This window comes from Vicugna pacos, chromosome 1, assembly GCF_048564905.1.
Source record: "Vicugna pacos chromosome 1, VicPac4, whole genome shotgun sequence".
In the NCBI taxonomy this organism is placed as follows: domain Eukaryota; kingdom Metazoa; phylum Chordata; class Mammalia; order Artiodactyla; family Camelidae; genus Vicugna; species Vicugna pacos.
Genome location: NC_132987.1, coordinates 21901636 through 21913788, shown reverse-complemented (window position 1 = coordinate 21913788; position 12153 = coordinate 21901636). Strand labels below are relative to the sequence as shown.

The 12153-nt window shown below is 39.3% G+C and overlaps 1 protein-coding gene across 11 annotated transcripts in view; it reads left to right on the top strand.

Moving 5' to 3' along the window:
- Positions 1-12153, top strand: part of SLC9A9 (solute carrier family 9 member A9) — a 599624-nt gene that overhangs the window by 272923 nt on the left and 314548 nt on the right. For all 11 annotated transcript variants that reach the window (XM_072958726.1, XM_072958712.1, XM_072958718.1 and 8 more), the window contains one exon: positions 6350-6455. In XM_072958726.1, the coding sequence (XP_072814827.1) occupies positions 6350-6455 (106 nt within the window). The remainder of the gene's footprint in view (positions 1-6349; positions 6456-12153) is intronic.

Here is a 12153-nt window from a genome sequence, read left to right as displayed (position 1 = left end):
TTTTGGTGTCACAAACCACAATTCTTCAAAATTAGGAAACACCTCAAGGAGTTTTATGCTTATGGGTGTTATATCAGTATTTATGTCTATCAATATTTACCATATTAGAACTTTAAAACATTTTAACGTATTTTTAATGATCTATTTAAAATAACAAACATAAACCATTTGCATGTTAAATGACATATTTTCATAAAAAATAAATTCATTTCCAAAACAAACAAAAAAAACTTGCTGAGAAGAGAGATATTGTTCTACACCTTTGCAAATCTCCTTAATGTGTGGTGGAGTAGAAGACAGCTGGATTCTCACCTCTGCTTCTGCATTCAGCTGCACTAGCACACATCACATCACACAGCCTCTGGAAAATTCCACTGTACACAGAAGAAATAATAAGAATGAAAAATGCAAGTAACAGAATAGATAAACAAGATTACACTGTATAGCACAGGGAAATATACACAAAATGTTATGATAAATCACAGAGAAAAAAATGTGACAATGAGTGTGTATATGTCCATGAATGACTGAAAAATTGTGCTGAACACTGGAATTTGACACAACACTGTAAAATGATTATGAATCAATAAAAAATGTAAAAAAAAATTTTAAAAAAATGCAAGTAACATTGTCATTTTATTCTGAAAATGGTTTTGACCTTGGGAATCTTCCTGGGTAGGTCTCAGGAGCTCCCGGGGGTCCCTGGGCCATGCTTTGAAACCATTGCCCTGGGGCATTAGGGCTGGTTTCTCCCAAGGATTCTCGGTGAAGAGGTCTGCAATCGTGTGCTTGCCTATAATATTTTCTCTATTTCTAATTCTGTACCAAAATGATATATTGATGGCCAAAATAAAATTGCAGTGTTTTAGGGCTAAATCATTCATGATGGTTTGTATAACTTCTAATTTAGAATGACCTCAGTGAAGTAACATCTAGTGGTTAGCTTTCTAGATTTGGCATTGTTCTCTGACCTATTTCAGAAGGGTTAGGTTTTCTAGTTGTATTTCTAGAACATGACTGGCAAAGCTTGACCAGCAAAACCAACAGGCACTGATACTGCTGCCAAGTCTTCACTGGGAAGATTTGGGCTCAGAATAATTCCAGTATTCCAGCCTGTCCTAGGATACCTCAATTTTTTGGAAGCCTTTCCTTGAAATCTCACTACATACAATATTTCAGAAAAGTGGAAAAAGGTATTGGACAATTTCCTGTACAGGAATTACAGGAGGAAAAAAGAAACCTACATTTTCCTCATAATCACTTTTTGGAAATGGAAAAATGCTACCTCATCTGTAAGACTACCAGCTTCCTCACCTGTCAGGACTGACATGGTTCAGCTGCACAAGCCGGAGACATTTTTGATTCTCCATGTGTCAGGAACAAATGTCAGACATACTGATTTGCAACCACAGAGAGCAAAACCACAGCGAGCTCTCCAGGGAGAGCCAGCGTTTTGACAAGGCTGAGTGACGACTTAGAACAACAGGGGTGGGAACTACTGTGTGGTGTTGTCCACAGACCCAGGCAGGTCTTGTGCCAGGTTGCTGAGAGCTACTGCATTAAAATATCATTTGAAATTTAAATTCCTTGTAAAACACTAAAAAAAATGAGTCAGAGAGCTGCTAATGGAGATTCTAGGGAAGGAACTATCACTAAATCACCCTGAAGACTTAGAAATGACTGAAAGATCATTAGGAAAGTGGTCAGTTCAAAAGCTGGCATTGGGAAAGAAGGAAAGAAGGAAGGAAGGAAGGAAGGAAGGAAGGAAGGAAGGAAGGAAGGAAGGAAGGAAGGAAGAAGGAAGGAAGGAAGGAAGGAAGGAAGGAAGGAAGGAAGGAAGGAAGGAAGGAAAGAAAGAAAGAAAGAAAGAAAGAAAGAAAGAAAGAGAGAGAGAGAGAGAGAGAGAGAGAGAGAGAGAGAAAGAAAGAAAGAAAGAAAGAAAGAAAGAAAGAAAGAAAGAAAGAAAGAAAGAAAGAAAGAAAGAAAAAGAAAGGCAGACTGATTGTTTAAGAGTCAACACATTGAGATACTGATGGGGTTAAGCAGTCATTATCTAAATTTTTATTTCCAGATATGGTTATTACATTTGAGATGGCAGAATGTTCGTTTTGATGCTGTAATAGGGTTGTAACTGGGGACAAGACTCCTGATATGATGAAAGAATTTATCAAAATATCATATTACTTCACTCTTAGGGTTTTTCTCTAGAAGAATGAGAATTAGCCTGTAATTGACCTTAACAATTTTTCATAAAACTTGACTTCATCCCCTCTAGCTGATCTGGACATTTTTAAAACTCCTCTAGCCTCTAACTCATGCCCTGCTCCGCTGGCTTCCAGCAAATGATCTTGCTTTACTGAGAAGCAACCTCACTTCAGCCCTTTGGTTGTTCTCTGCCTTCTCTGGACCTTGATCCAGCAGTTTCCCTTCTGTCCCCTCTGTCTTCAACTTCTCTTTCCACTTATTCTGCTCAATCTGTAAATTAGTAATTGAAGAGAAAGCCTTGCTTGGCTTTATACTCCGTAGGCTTCCTTTTATCACCAGCTTCTCAGAAGTGCCATCCTCACCACTGCCCCATCCATCCCCCATCACTCCTTGCTGTTTGGCTGCTGAAACTATTTTCTCAGATATCTCCAGTGATTCAATGGCATCTCTTAATCATCCACTACTCTTACCTGGGGGTAGTTGTGTGTGTATGTGTGTTCATCTACTTGAGCATGAGATTATATATGTGCTTGTATCCCTTACTACCAACTTGGAAGACAAAATGGGTTTTTCTCTAGCTACAAAGTCAGGTGGGAAGAGGGTGTGTGGAGGAGGAGCCCCAAGTGGAGCATTAGAACCTGCCTGTGAGCGATGAGTACAACTAAGTACGACAAAGGCAAAAATGACTAAATTTCTTGATAGAAATCAGAGGTTTAAGAAGTGGGATTATGTCTTCTCCCCTTCCTACCCAGCTGGTGTCTAGAGTGTTCCCTTTACACTGTCACAGAAGGCTCACCTAAACATGCATTGCTTTTCTGCCCAGCCTTGGGCCCGAGTTGTCCTTATAAACCTAGCAAGGTGCAGTCAGAGCCAGTGTGAGCATGTCCACAGCTGTTCCAAGAGGTTCTCTCCTGGGAAAGGTGCCACAGAGAGTTTTGGACATTGTGTGTAAGACTGAGTCCTGCCAACGAGCTAATTAAATGAGTTTTTTAAAAAGCTCTACGCTTAGCAGCAAAAGTGGGTGGCTAATTTCCTAACTCACCTATTCAACTCATTTGTGGTCCCAGCAAATACTTCCTCTTGTAGGACACACTGCCTGGCTTTATTTCAAAGCTGTCCCATTTCTTCACAGGGTAGTTAGGAATGCACGAGTAATAGCTTTTTCTTTTGTGTGGGACAGCGTTTATGAAGTGGAGCTCAGTTCTTCGTGCAGGAGGAATTGTGGGAATGTCAGAACAGCTTTGAACAAAACTGGATATTCAATTAAAAGCCTTTCCCTCCAAAGGTCCACAGATCTCAATGGAAAGATGCAAAGTCCGTTCCAGCACAGGGTGGACTTTGTACATAGGGAAGTGGGGAGAGAAACCCAGGACCTTACATCCCTACTTGTGAGCCTAGGAAACCCATCTGGGAGTGCAGACAAGCTGCAAGTCATTGTCAAAGCTTGGAAATACAAGTAAACAACTGCAGAGATTAAAGTCAATATTCAATAGAGCTTCTATGATAGAATTTTCTAATTTAAGAATAGCTTTATTTTTATTCCACAAGATTCTAGCAAAAGGAAAATGCTGTTCATTAGAACCCCCAGATGAAGCCTCTTTGTTTTGATTAGATGCAGGGTATTGACTCTATCCTAGCAGCAGAAAGAAGTTACTTAGCAGAGGTAATTGTTAGCCCCTTCCCACCACCACCTGCAAAGGCCAAGGGTGGTGGCAAATGTGAACAGCCACACACTGGTAGAGAATACATCTCTGCCGTCCTGCCTATCGCGATTAAGGATCTGCTCAGCTAGAATGATGAAATTGACTCTATGCCTAGTAAAATGGGATTTGGCTAATTATCATGCCGATTCATGACGTTTTCTATCTGTTGTCTCTTTACCCCAAAGCTAGTTGTTGAGTTCTATGCTCCTTTCCCTAAGATAGGTTTTAGTAAATAAAAATCTACTCATGATGGATATGGTTTTCAGCCGACTTGTTCATGCTTAGGGCCAGGTTTGACAAATATACCACATGTATATTTCATGCTTCTTTTTCTCCACTTACCCCTCAGCCGTAAGTGTCCCCCAGGGGTCTCTCATGAACTCTCTTCTCTTTCTATATACTTTGTCTAGGCAATCTCAGCCACTCTTGTGGCTTTATGTTCCATCTATATGCTTATAACCCCTAAAATCTTTCTTCTGCTTTGACTCTGTGTAGTTCAGCCTTTTATTTTCAGCTTTTTCACTGAAGTTTCCACTTGAAATTCCACCTGGCTATTTAAGTCAACATGTCAAAAACCAAACGTACAAAATTCTCCTGTCTACAAACTAATTTCTCTTGTGCAGCTCATCTACCAGCTGCCCAGGATTGAAACCCAGGTCACTCCTTGCTGTCTCTCAGGCACCAAGATCCACCAGTTCTTCATCCCAAATATGTTGTGGGTGCTGTCACCTCTGCTGTATCCTCTCTGACATTATCTTTTGTGCATTCACCCACTAAAAGCTTACTGTATTCTAGCACTGTGCTAAGGGCTAGTGATACACAGGGAAGATGAGAAACAATGAATAAGTGAAGTACAAAGCACTGTGGTGACTGACCTGTCAGAACCCCTGGTGGTGGCTGTTCAGGGCAGAGCAGGATGTGCAAGAGTCTAAGAGCCTGAATCTAGGACTCTTTCTGTCTTGGTACAGCTCATCTCTTGCCAGAACATTTGGGAAAGCCTCCAGCCACATGTCCATTCTGCCCTCTGTCCTGCTGCCTGCACTTTATTTCCAAAGTGCAGATTGTGTCACTCTCTGACTAAAACCCTTCCATTATGTCAGGACAAGTGCCAAAGTTCTTGACCCTACTTATGAAACATTTCAATTCAGCTTTTTCTCCCTCAGCATGCTTTTATACAACACAGTTACTAACCTCACAGTCCAATAGCAAAGGAAAGAACAGAAATGAAAATGCCCACTCTGCCTTAAAAATTTACCATCAGTATCATTTTCAACCACCCTCTTCTCCCCCTTTGGCAATCAACTCAGTGGATCATTTTCCTAATGATGGCTGTTCACACTTTGCATAACTTTTTCAAATATCAAGGCACTGAATAGTTTTGATGAACACAGTTAATCAGAGTGTGATTATTTACTGCCCTGATGAACTCCTGGCAGCTGCATACAAGTATGTGATATATAGTAGCCAGGCAGCAGGCTGCCAAATACGAATCCTGAGGTCCTGCTCCTAGGAACATTGACTCCATCTTTATAGATGAATGTGATCACGACAGAATGAGAGCCAGGTGCCACCACCTCTCCTTCCACAGGAGTCAGCCACTGCGACACCATTCATTCAGTCAGTCACTTAGTCATTCGTGCATCAAATATTTATTGAGCATTTGACAAGTGCTCACAGTCTCTTCTGTGATAATTTCTCTGATTTTCGCCACATCCTGGGATCAAAAAGGAGTGAATTGGGTCACTGCTGAAGGATCAGGGGGCTGGGGGGATCCTTGAAAGGCTTTAAAGATTGAATAAAATTTTTTTGTAGCAAGAAGTGTATATGTGTGTTTATGTATTTAAGGAAGGAAGGGAATGGTAGCACTTGAATGGGAAAGAAATATCTGCTCTGGTAAAGTGAACCAAAATGCAAAAGTAATTTACAAAGGACACAATGTGTTTGGGAAATTGTGGCAAATCAGTATGGCTTGAGGGAGGCAGCAAAGGGTGAGCAGGCGGTACAGATGGAGATGCTGGAAGGTAAACACAGTGCAGATTATACAAGACTTGTACCAAGGAGTTCAAACTTTCTCAGTAAGCAGCGGGAGTCCAGAGAAATCTCTAAGTAAGGGGATGCCAGATTAGATTGTTTGTGTGTGTGTGTGTGTTTGTGTGTTTGGCGGGGAGAGGATGGGTAGTTAGGTTTATTTATTTGTTTATATTTATAGGAGGTACTGGGGATTCAACCCAGGACCTTGTTCATGTTAGGCACGTGCTCTACCTCTTGAGTTATCCTCTCCCCCACAAGATTGTTTTCTGATGAAAGCTCTGGTTTGTTTTTAGAGATGGATTTGAGAAGACAAGCATTTACTGAGTACCTTATAGAGGTGACCACAACCAAGGACAAGTCAATGGCTATATCCAGCTAACGCTGCATATTTGTGTGTGTTTCTTCCCCAGTGACAGTGCTGGCCATTTTCCATGAACTGCATGTTGACCCTGACCTGTACACACTCTTGTTTGGGGAGAGTGTGCTGAATGATGCAGTCGCCATAGTCCTTACATAGTAAGTACCAGACCTTGGCCTGTGCTTCTTCGACCATGTGAAATATGCTTCTGTTTGGCGATAATTCCTAGTGACTTTTCTCTTATGGCATAGAGATATAGGCAATTTCTAGCTTTTTAAGGAATTGTTACCAAAGAAAATCTCCAATAATGGGTACAATTCGTTAGGAACTTAATTTCAACACTATTAATAAGTTTCATGTTTCTAGCCTATTGCAAGGTACTACTCAGAGGGTACTGTTTTTTTTTTTTCTCAGTGCATATATTGAGCTGATTCACTTAGGTTCCTAAAATGCATATAAATAAGCTTTCTTCATTTCTAATCAATATCATTTAATTTTTTTCCCTTAAGTCATTTTCCATGTGATAGACTAGCAGAAACCATTATATTTGTAGCAAGTTTGGCAAATTGGAGATAGAAGTTGAGTCAGAATACTCTGTATTTATCAATGCAAATGTAATGCATTATAGAAACACACGTTTTCAAATCATCACGTGACAAGTAAAACTGATGGAGTTTCAGCTAATAGCTAATGTAATTTTCCCTTCTTCCTGGAAGAATTTTCTTCTTGAGATGAGAATGAGTGCTCTTTCCTCACCTCCCCTTGAGACACATTTGTATTTAATAAATGCCACTTTGGTGCCTTTCACTATGTCAGAGGTCTCTTCTTGGCTTTAGATTAAGACCAACGTTTTGGGCAACTGTCAAGTACCCCAAAGGAAAGCAGCTATCTGATAATTAAATGTGACAACAGGATTCAATTCAGGGTGTTAATTACTTCAAATGCATTTGAAAATGTATTGTGAAGTCATAAAGGATTTTTAAAAGTCAGCTCTCACAGAGGGGAGTAGGAAACAGCAGGGCAGTGCTACTCTTTTTCCTGCCAGGTGACATTTCTTAAGACTGCCACCCCAAAGTTATCACTGAATTCCGCAACTTGCAAGCAAAAGTCTCCAAATAAACTTCTATTTCACCTGGCTACTGAGAAGTGCCTTTCCTGCATTAAGGGAAAATACCACAAAATGCAGATTAAGAGGAAAAGCCAAGGCAGATTCACAAATGCTGAAGGATGTTTTTAAAGAAACACCAAGAACAATTAATTAGAACATCAAGAATCTCTGTTCAAGAAATAACAGTGTTAAAGGAACTTCTGGAGTAAAAATGTTTAAAAATCTGCTGAGTCCCTCATTTTAACTTCCTGGGCTGCCAAGTTATAAAAGGCCAAGCAAAGCAGAACCACTAAAGCACAAATGAGCTTGGGAAAGAATAACGCAGCTACAACCAAGGAAAGGTTTGGCCTTTCCACTTTCAGCACCACCATTCACAGTGGTTTTCCATTAAAAAGGCAAACTCCAAGAATGAATGTTGGTGCTGTTGAGCACAAGCCTGTGGGGCATTTGAAACAGTCCATTTAATATCTCAGGTCAATAGGTGGTTATTACTGTCAGTGCCTTTTCTACTCCCCTACCCGGCATTTCATGTCTTAATAAAATGTTTTCCCCACCATGGCAAGTATCCCTGCCTTTCTAGGCACCAGACACTTGCCATTCTAGCCAAAATCTCATGTTTCCTAGCTTTGGCAATTCAAGTGTTACGCAGAGTGAACCTAATGAATTTCAACTTTAAAATCATGGTAACTCTAATTTAGGAATACTTGATCCAGAAACTTCCACACATTGAAATCTGCAGGCTCTTTCTTCCGCCTGGTGCATTTGGACTCCACCAGCCCCTTCCAAGCACTCTACTGAGTGTTATGTACAATAAGCTCTCTGTCTATAAGGGATTGGTTCCAGGACCCCTGCAGATACTGAAATCCACGGATGATTAAGTCCTATATACAAAATAGCATAGTACAGTCAGCCCTCTGTATCCGCAGGTTCCATATCTGCACCGTCAACTAACCCCGGATAGTTCGATTAGGAACTCACGAATACGGAGGGCCACCTGTACCTACACTGTCCTGGGTCTGGACTCTGTCCACCAGTGCTGACTGTTGCTGACCACTTCTTCTTTCACCTGGCACAACTTTCCACATGCTGTACTCTTTGCTTTTCTCACTTGCTCCTTAAACAGTCTACAGCACATATGACAATGTCTTTTGATGCATCTACTTACACACACATTCTGTCTCCTTTTAATGCCACATCCCTATGCTCTCTCTTCCAAGTATCTTCTAGTTCACATGGAAGAGCCCTATTCAAGTTTTCCATGACTTTCAGACCAGAAGTTCAAACCTTTGTCTCTCTATTTTTCTCTTCCTTCACTCTAAACTTTGCACAGTGCCCAGACACAACTCTCTGGCTTGTAACCTGACTTTGTTTACACACACAAAGCTGTCTCCTTCCCAACTTCTGTTTCTTCCTAATCAAGTCATTCACCACATATCTCAATCTCCTCTTTCAGGAACCACTAGGCCACCTGCTACGCCCCTACTCCACTCCTATATGTGCTTCCAGCATAACAGTGCAATATTCAGTTTACACATATATTTGTGTTTCTAGATAGTAACTTTTTGAAGATGGAGTCTTTGAAATATATATTAAAAGAGCAAATGAAAATGTCTTCTGTATTATTCCTTTCTCAGTTCCACCTTTGTGTGGTTTTGAAATTCAAGAATAGAGATAGACCTTTTATTGTATCATGGAAAAGAAAAGTTACACATTTTGATGTGAAATCAAGGAAAGAACCTAAATCACTGACCACTGTGGCCTTGACAGTGCCTCCAAAGCCTCTTTGAAATGGCCACACACATTTCATTCACCCTCCCATCTTCCACCAGCAAACCTCCTTGTTTAAGAACTATCTTCTTGGTATTTTAAAATTTTTTTCATTTTTAGTGTTATGACAGTACTGTGCTCTAGTATTTTTCATTCAAATACACAGTAACCTAGCCACATTTTAGATTAAATCAGCTTTTCTGTGCTAGTCTATGAAGTAAATAACTCATTATAATACTGTTTCTTAGGTTAAATGTGCTCTGAATTTCAGACAACTAAGGTACAATTGAATTTTATGACTGCAACTTTTACACACAGCAGTGGGTGTTAGATGGTGCATTATGTCTTAAAAAGATCCAGAATTGTTTATTTTAAATTAAAAGTAACTTTATTTAATAAAAGTTTTGAAGTTAGGTTGTCTCTGATCCATACTGTTATTTCAAGTATATAGGGAGTATCATGCCCAAATATGTCATGCGTCTAGGTTCATGAGTGAATGAATTCCATGTGACGGATTTGCATTTCTAAAAATTGTTTAATAGGCTATGAAGGAAGGCAAAGATATATTAAATATGTCTTGAAGTGTATGTGTTCCCAAAACCTGAACAAAGATCTTACTTTCAGAAGCATCATGGCAAAGTAGAAAGAGCCCTAGATTTAAGTCAAAAGAGCTGATGTCAGGATTGCCGTAAATTAAGGGTGCGATTATTACAGTTGACATGAAACCAACCCAAACTGGACTAAACACAAAAGGAATTTGTGTTGACTCATGAAATTGAGCAGCTGGAGTAGAAATGGCTCAGGCTGGGGAGGGTATAGCTCAGTGGTAGAGGGCATGCTTGGCATGCTTAGCATGCATGAGGTCCTGAGTTCAATCCCCAGTACTGCCACTGAAATAAATAAATAAATAAATAAATAAATAAACAAACAAACAAACAAACCTAATTACCTTCCTCACCCTGCAAGAAAAAAAAAAAAGGCAAAATGGCTCAGGAAAGGATCCAGTGAAATACACAGGATCCTCTCCTTATGCAGCTTCTTCAGGGTTACCTCCCTCACCTGGTCACAAGATGGCTGCCAGCATCTCCCTGGGCTGTATCTCTCTTCAGGAGAATAGAGCAGGAATCTTTGGCCCATTATTCCCAGCCCAAATCTTAGCACATCTTTCAGATTCTTATGCTGTTTCCAGACCCACTTGTGGCAGGGGAAATGTGCGGTATTTATTGTTTCAGGTCTAAGTCACATTCTTCATGAGTTGAAGGCAATAATTGGTTTTACTTGGAAGCACATGAACTGAGCCTGGGCAAAAGTGGGGTTACTGCTGAGAGTGCCACAAAAAGGAGAAGTGGATGCTGCTTAGAAACAAAACAAAACCTAAAAGACCATGACAGTGACTTTATATGGCCCAAAACTCTTCAAGCTTGTTTCCTTACCTATAATATGTAAGAACAGTTGTTCTATATACGTTACAAAATTATCCTGGGCAATAAATAAAGCAATATAGTTGGAAAGGCTCTATAATCTATATAATCTACATAGTCTATGCTTGTAAGTATATGCTTAGTATAATTTATACAGTCATTTATATCAATATCCTTCATTCTACTTACACAGTTCTCTCTGGTTTCATTGAAATGACTAAAGATAGACCTGCTTCTAGTGAAGCATTCCTTCTTAAATATGGTATTTTATGATCCAAGGAATAGGAGAATAACAATTTTTACATGTGATTTCCCCCATTAGGAATGAACCACTTAGTTAAGGCATCCTGTTTGAAGCTAATAAATCAAGAACTAGAGGTTGAAATGTATTACTTAAAGTTATACAGGTATTCACACCAAAACTGATATCACTTGTGGAAGTTAATTGGTGGGGAGAGAGGGAAAGACAGGACTGTTACCTAAAAGGCCACATCTCTCATAGTAAGAAATCAATATATGCATGTGAAGTTGATAAATCAAGAAATGGAGGTTATATATATTATTTAGGGTCATAGGGCAGCTATTGGAAGAAATAAATATATAAATGGTTAAAAGGAGATACTTTTGCTATGTAGGACCATGATAAAGGGGGAAAAGATAATTTAATTCTTTATTTTAAATCCTTTCATACTGTCTGAATATTTGTATGTGTTTGAATTATATTTATCCAAACTATTCTTCAGGTGATCAAATATCAAAAGTAGAAACTATAAAAAAAAAAAGGCAATTTATTTGATGGCAATAGAGTTAGGAAATCCTAGCAGGCAAAAGTCACTAAAAACAAAATTAAATGAGGAAGGATAAATCAAGGAAAGCAGTTTCAACACACATGTCGATAGGTTAATGGTCTTTATAATATACGTAATGAATTGTTCATCTTTTTAACATACCAAACGTACTAGTAATGTTACCTGAGGTAAAGTACTTAATCTCTCTGTACCCCAGACGCGTCATTTATAAAATAGAGATGGTAACAGCACTTACCTTGTTGGGTGGGATTAAACGTAAAACGCTTGGAACAGGGCGTGGCTCATAACACTCAGTAAATATTAGATGTTAGCTACTGCTGTTACTCCTCTTATAAAAGACCAATAAAGAAAAGGTAAGCATAATAGAAAAATGGACAAAGGATATAAGTAGATAATGAGCAAGCGAAGAAACATAAATGGCCAATACTCTACTAAATAAGATCAGCTTTACTAGTAATAAAACAAATTAAACCAACAGTGGAGTATCTGTTTTGCCTCCCAAATCTTCAAATTTTCAGAACTCAACCTCCCCCCTAAAAAAACAACAAAAAACCAAAACCACATCAGTCATAATTGGGGTAAATCAAAGTTTAGGGAAATGTGAGCGTTCCTACATTACTAGTGAAAGAGAAGAGGGATGAAACTTTTACAAAGGCCATATGGCAGCATTTATAGAGTCATTAGAATTTGTGAATCCTTCCATCCATTTATTTCATTTCTAGAAACTTATCCTAAGAAGAAATTAGGGGCA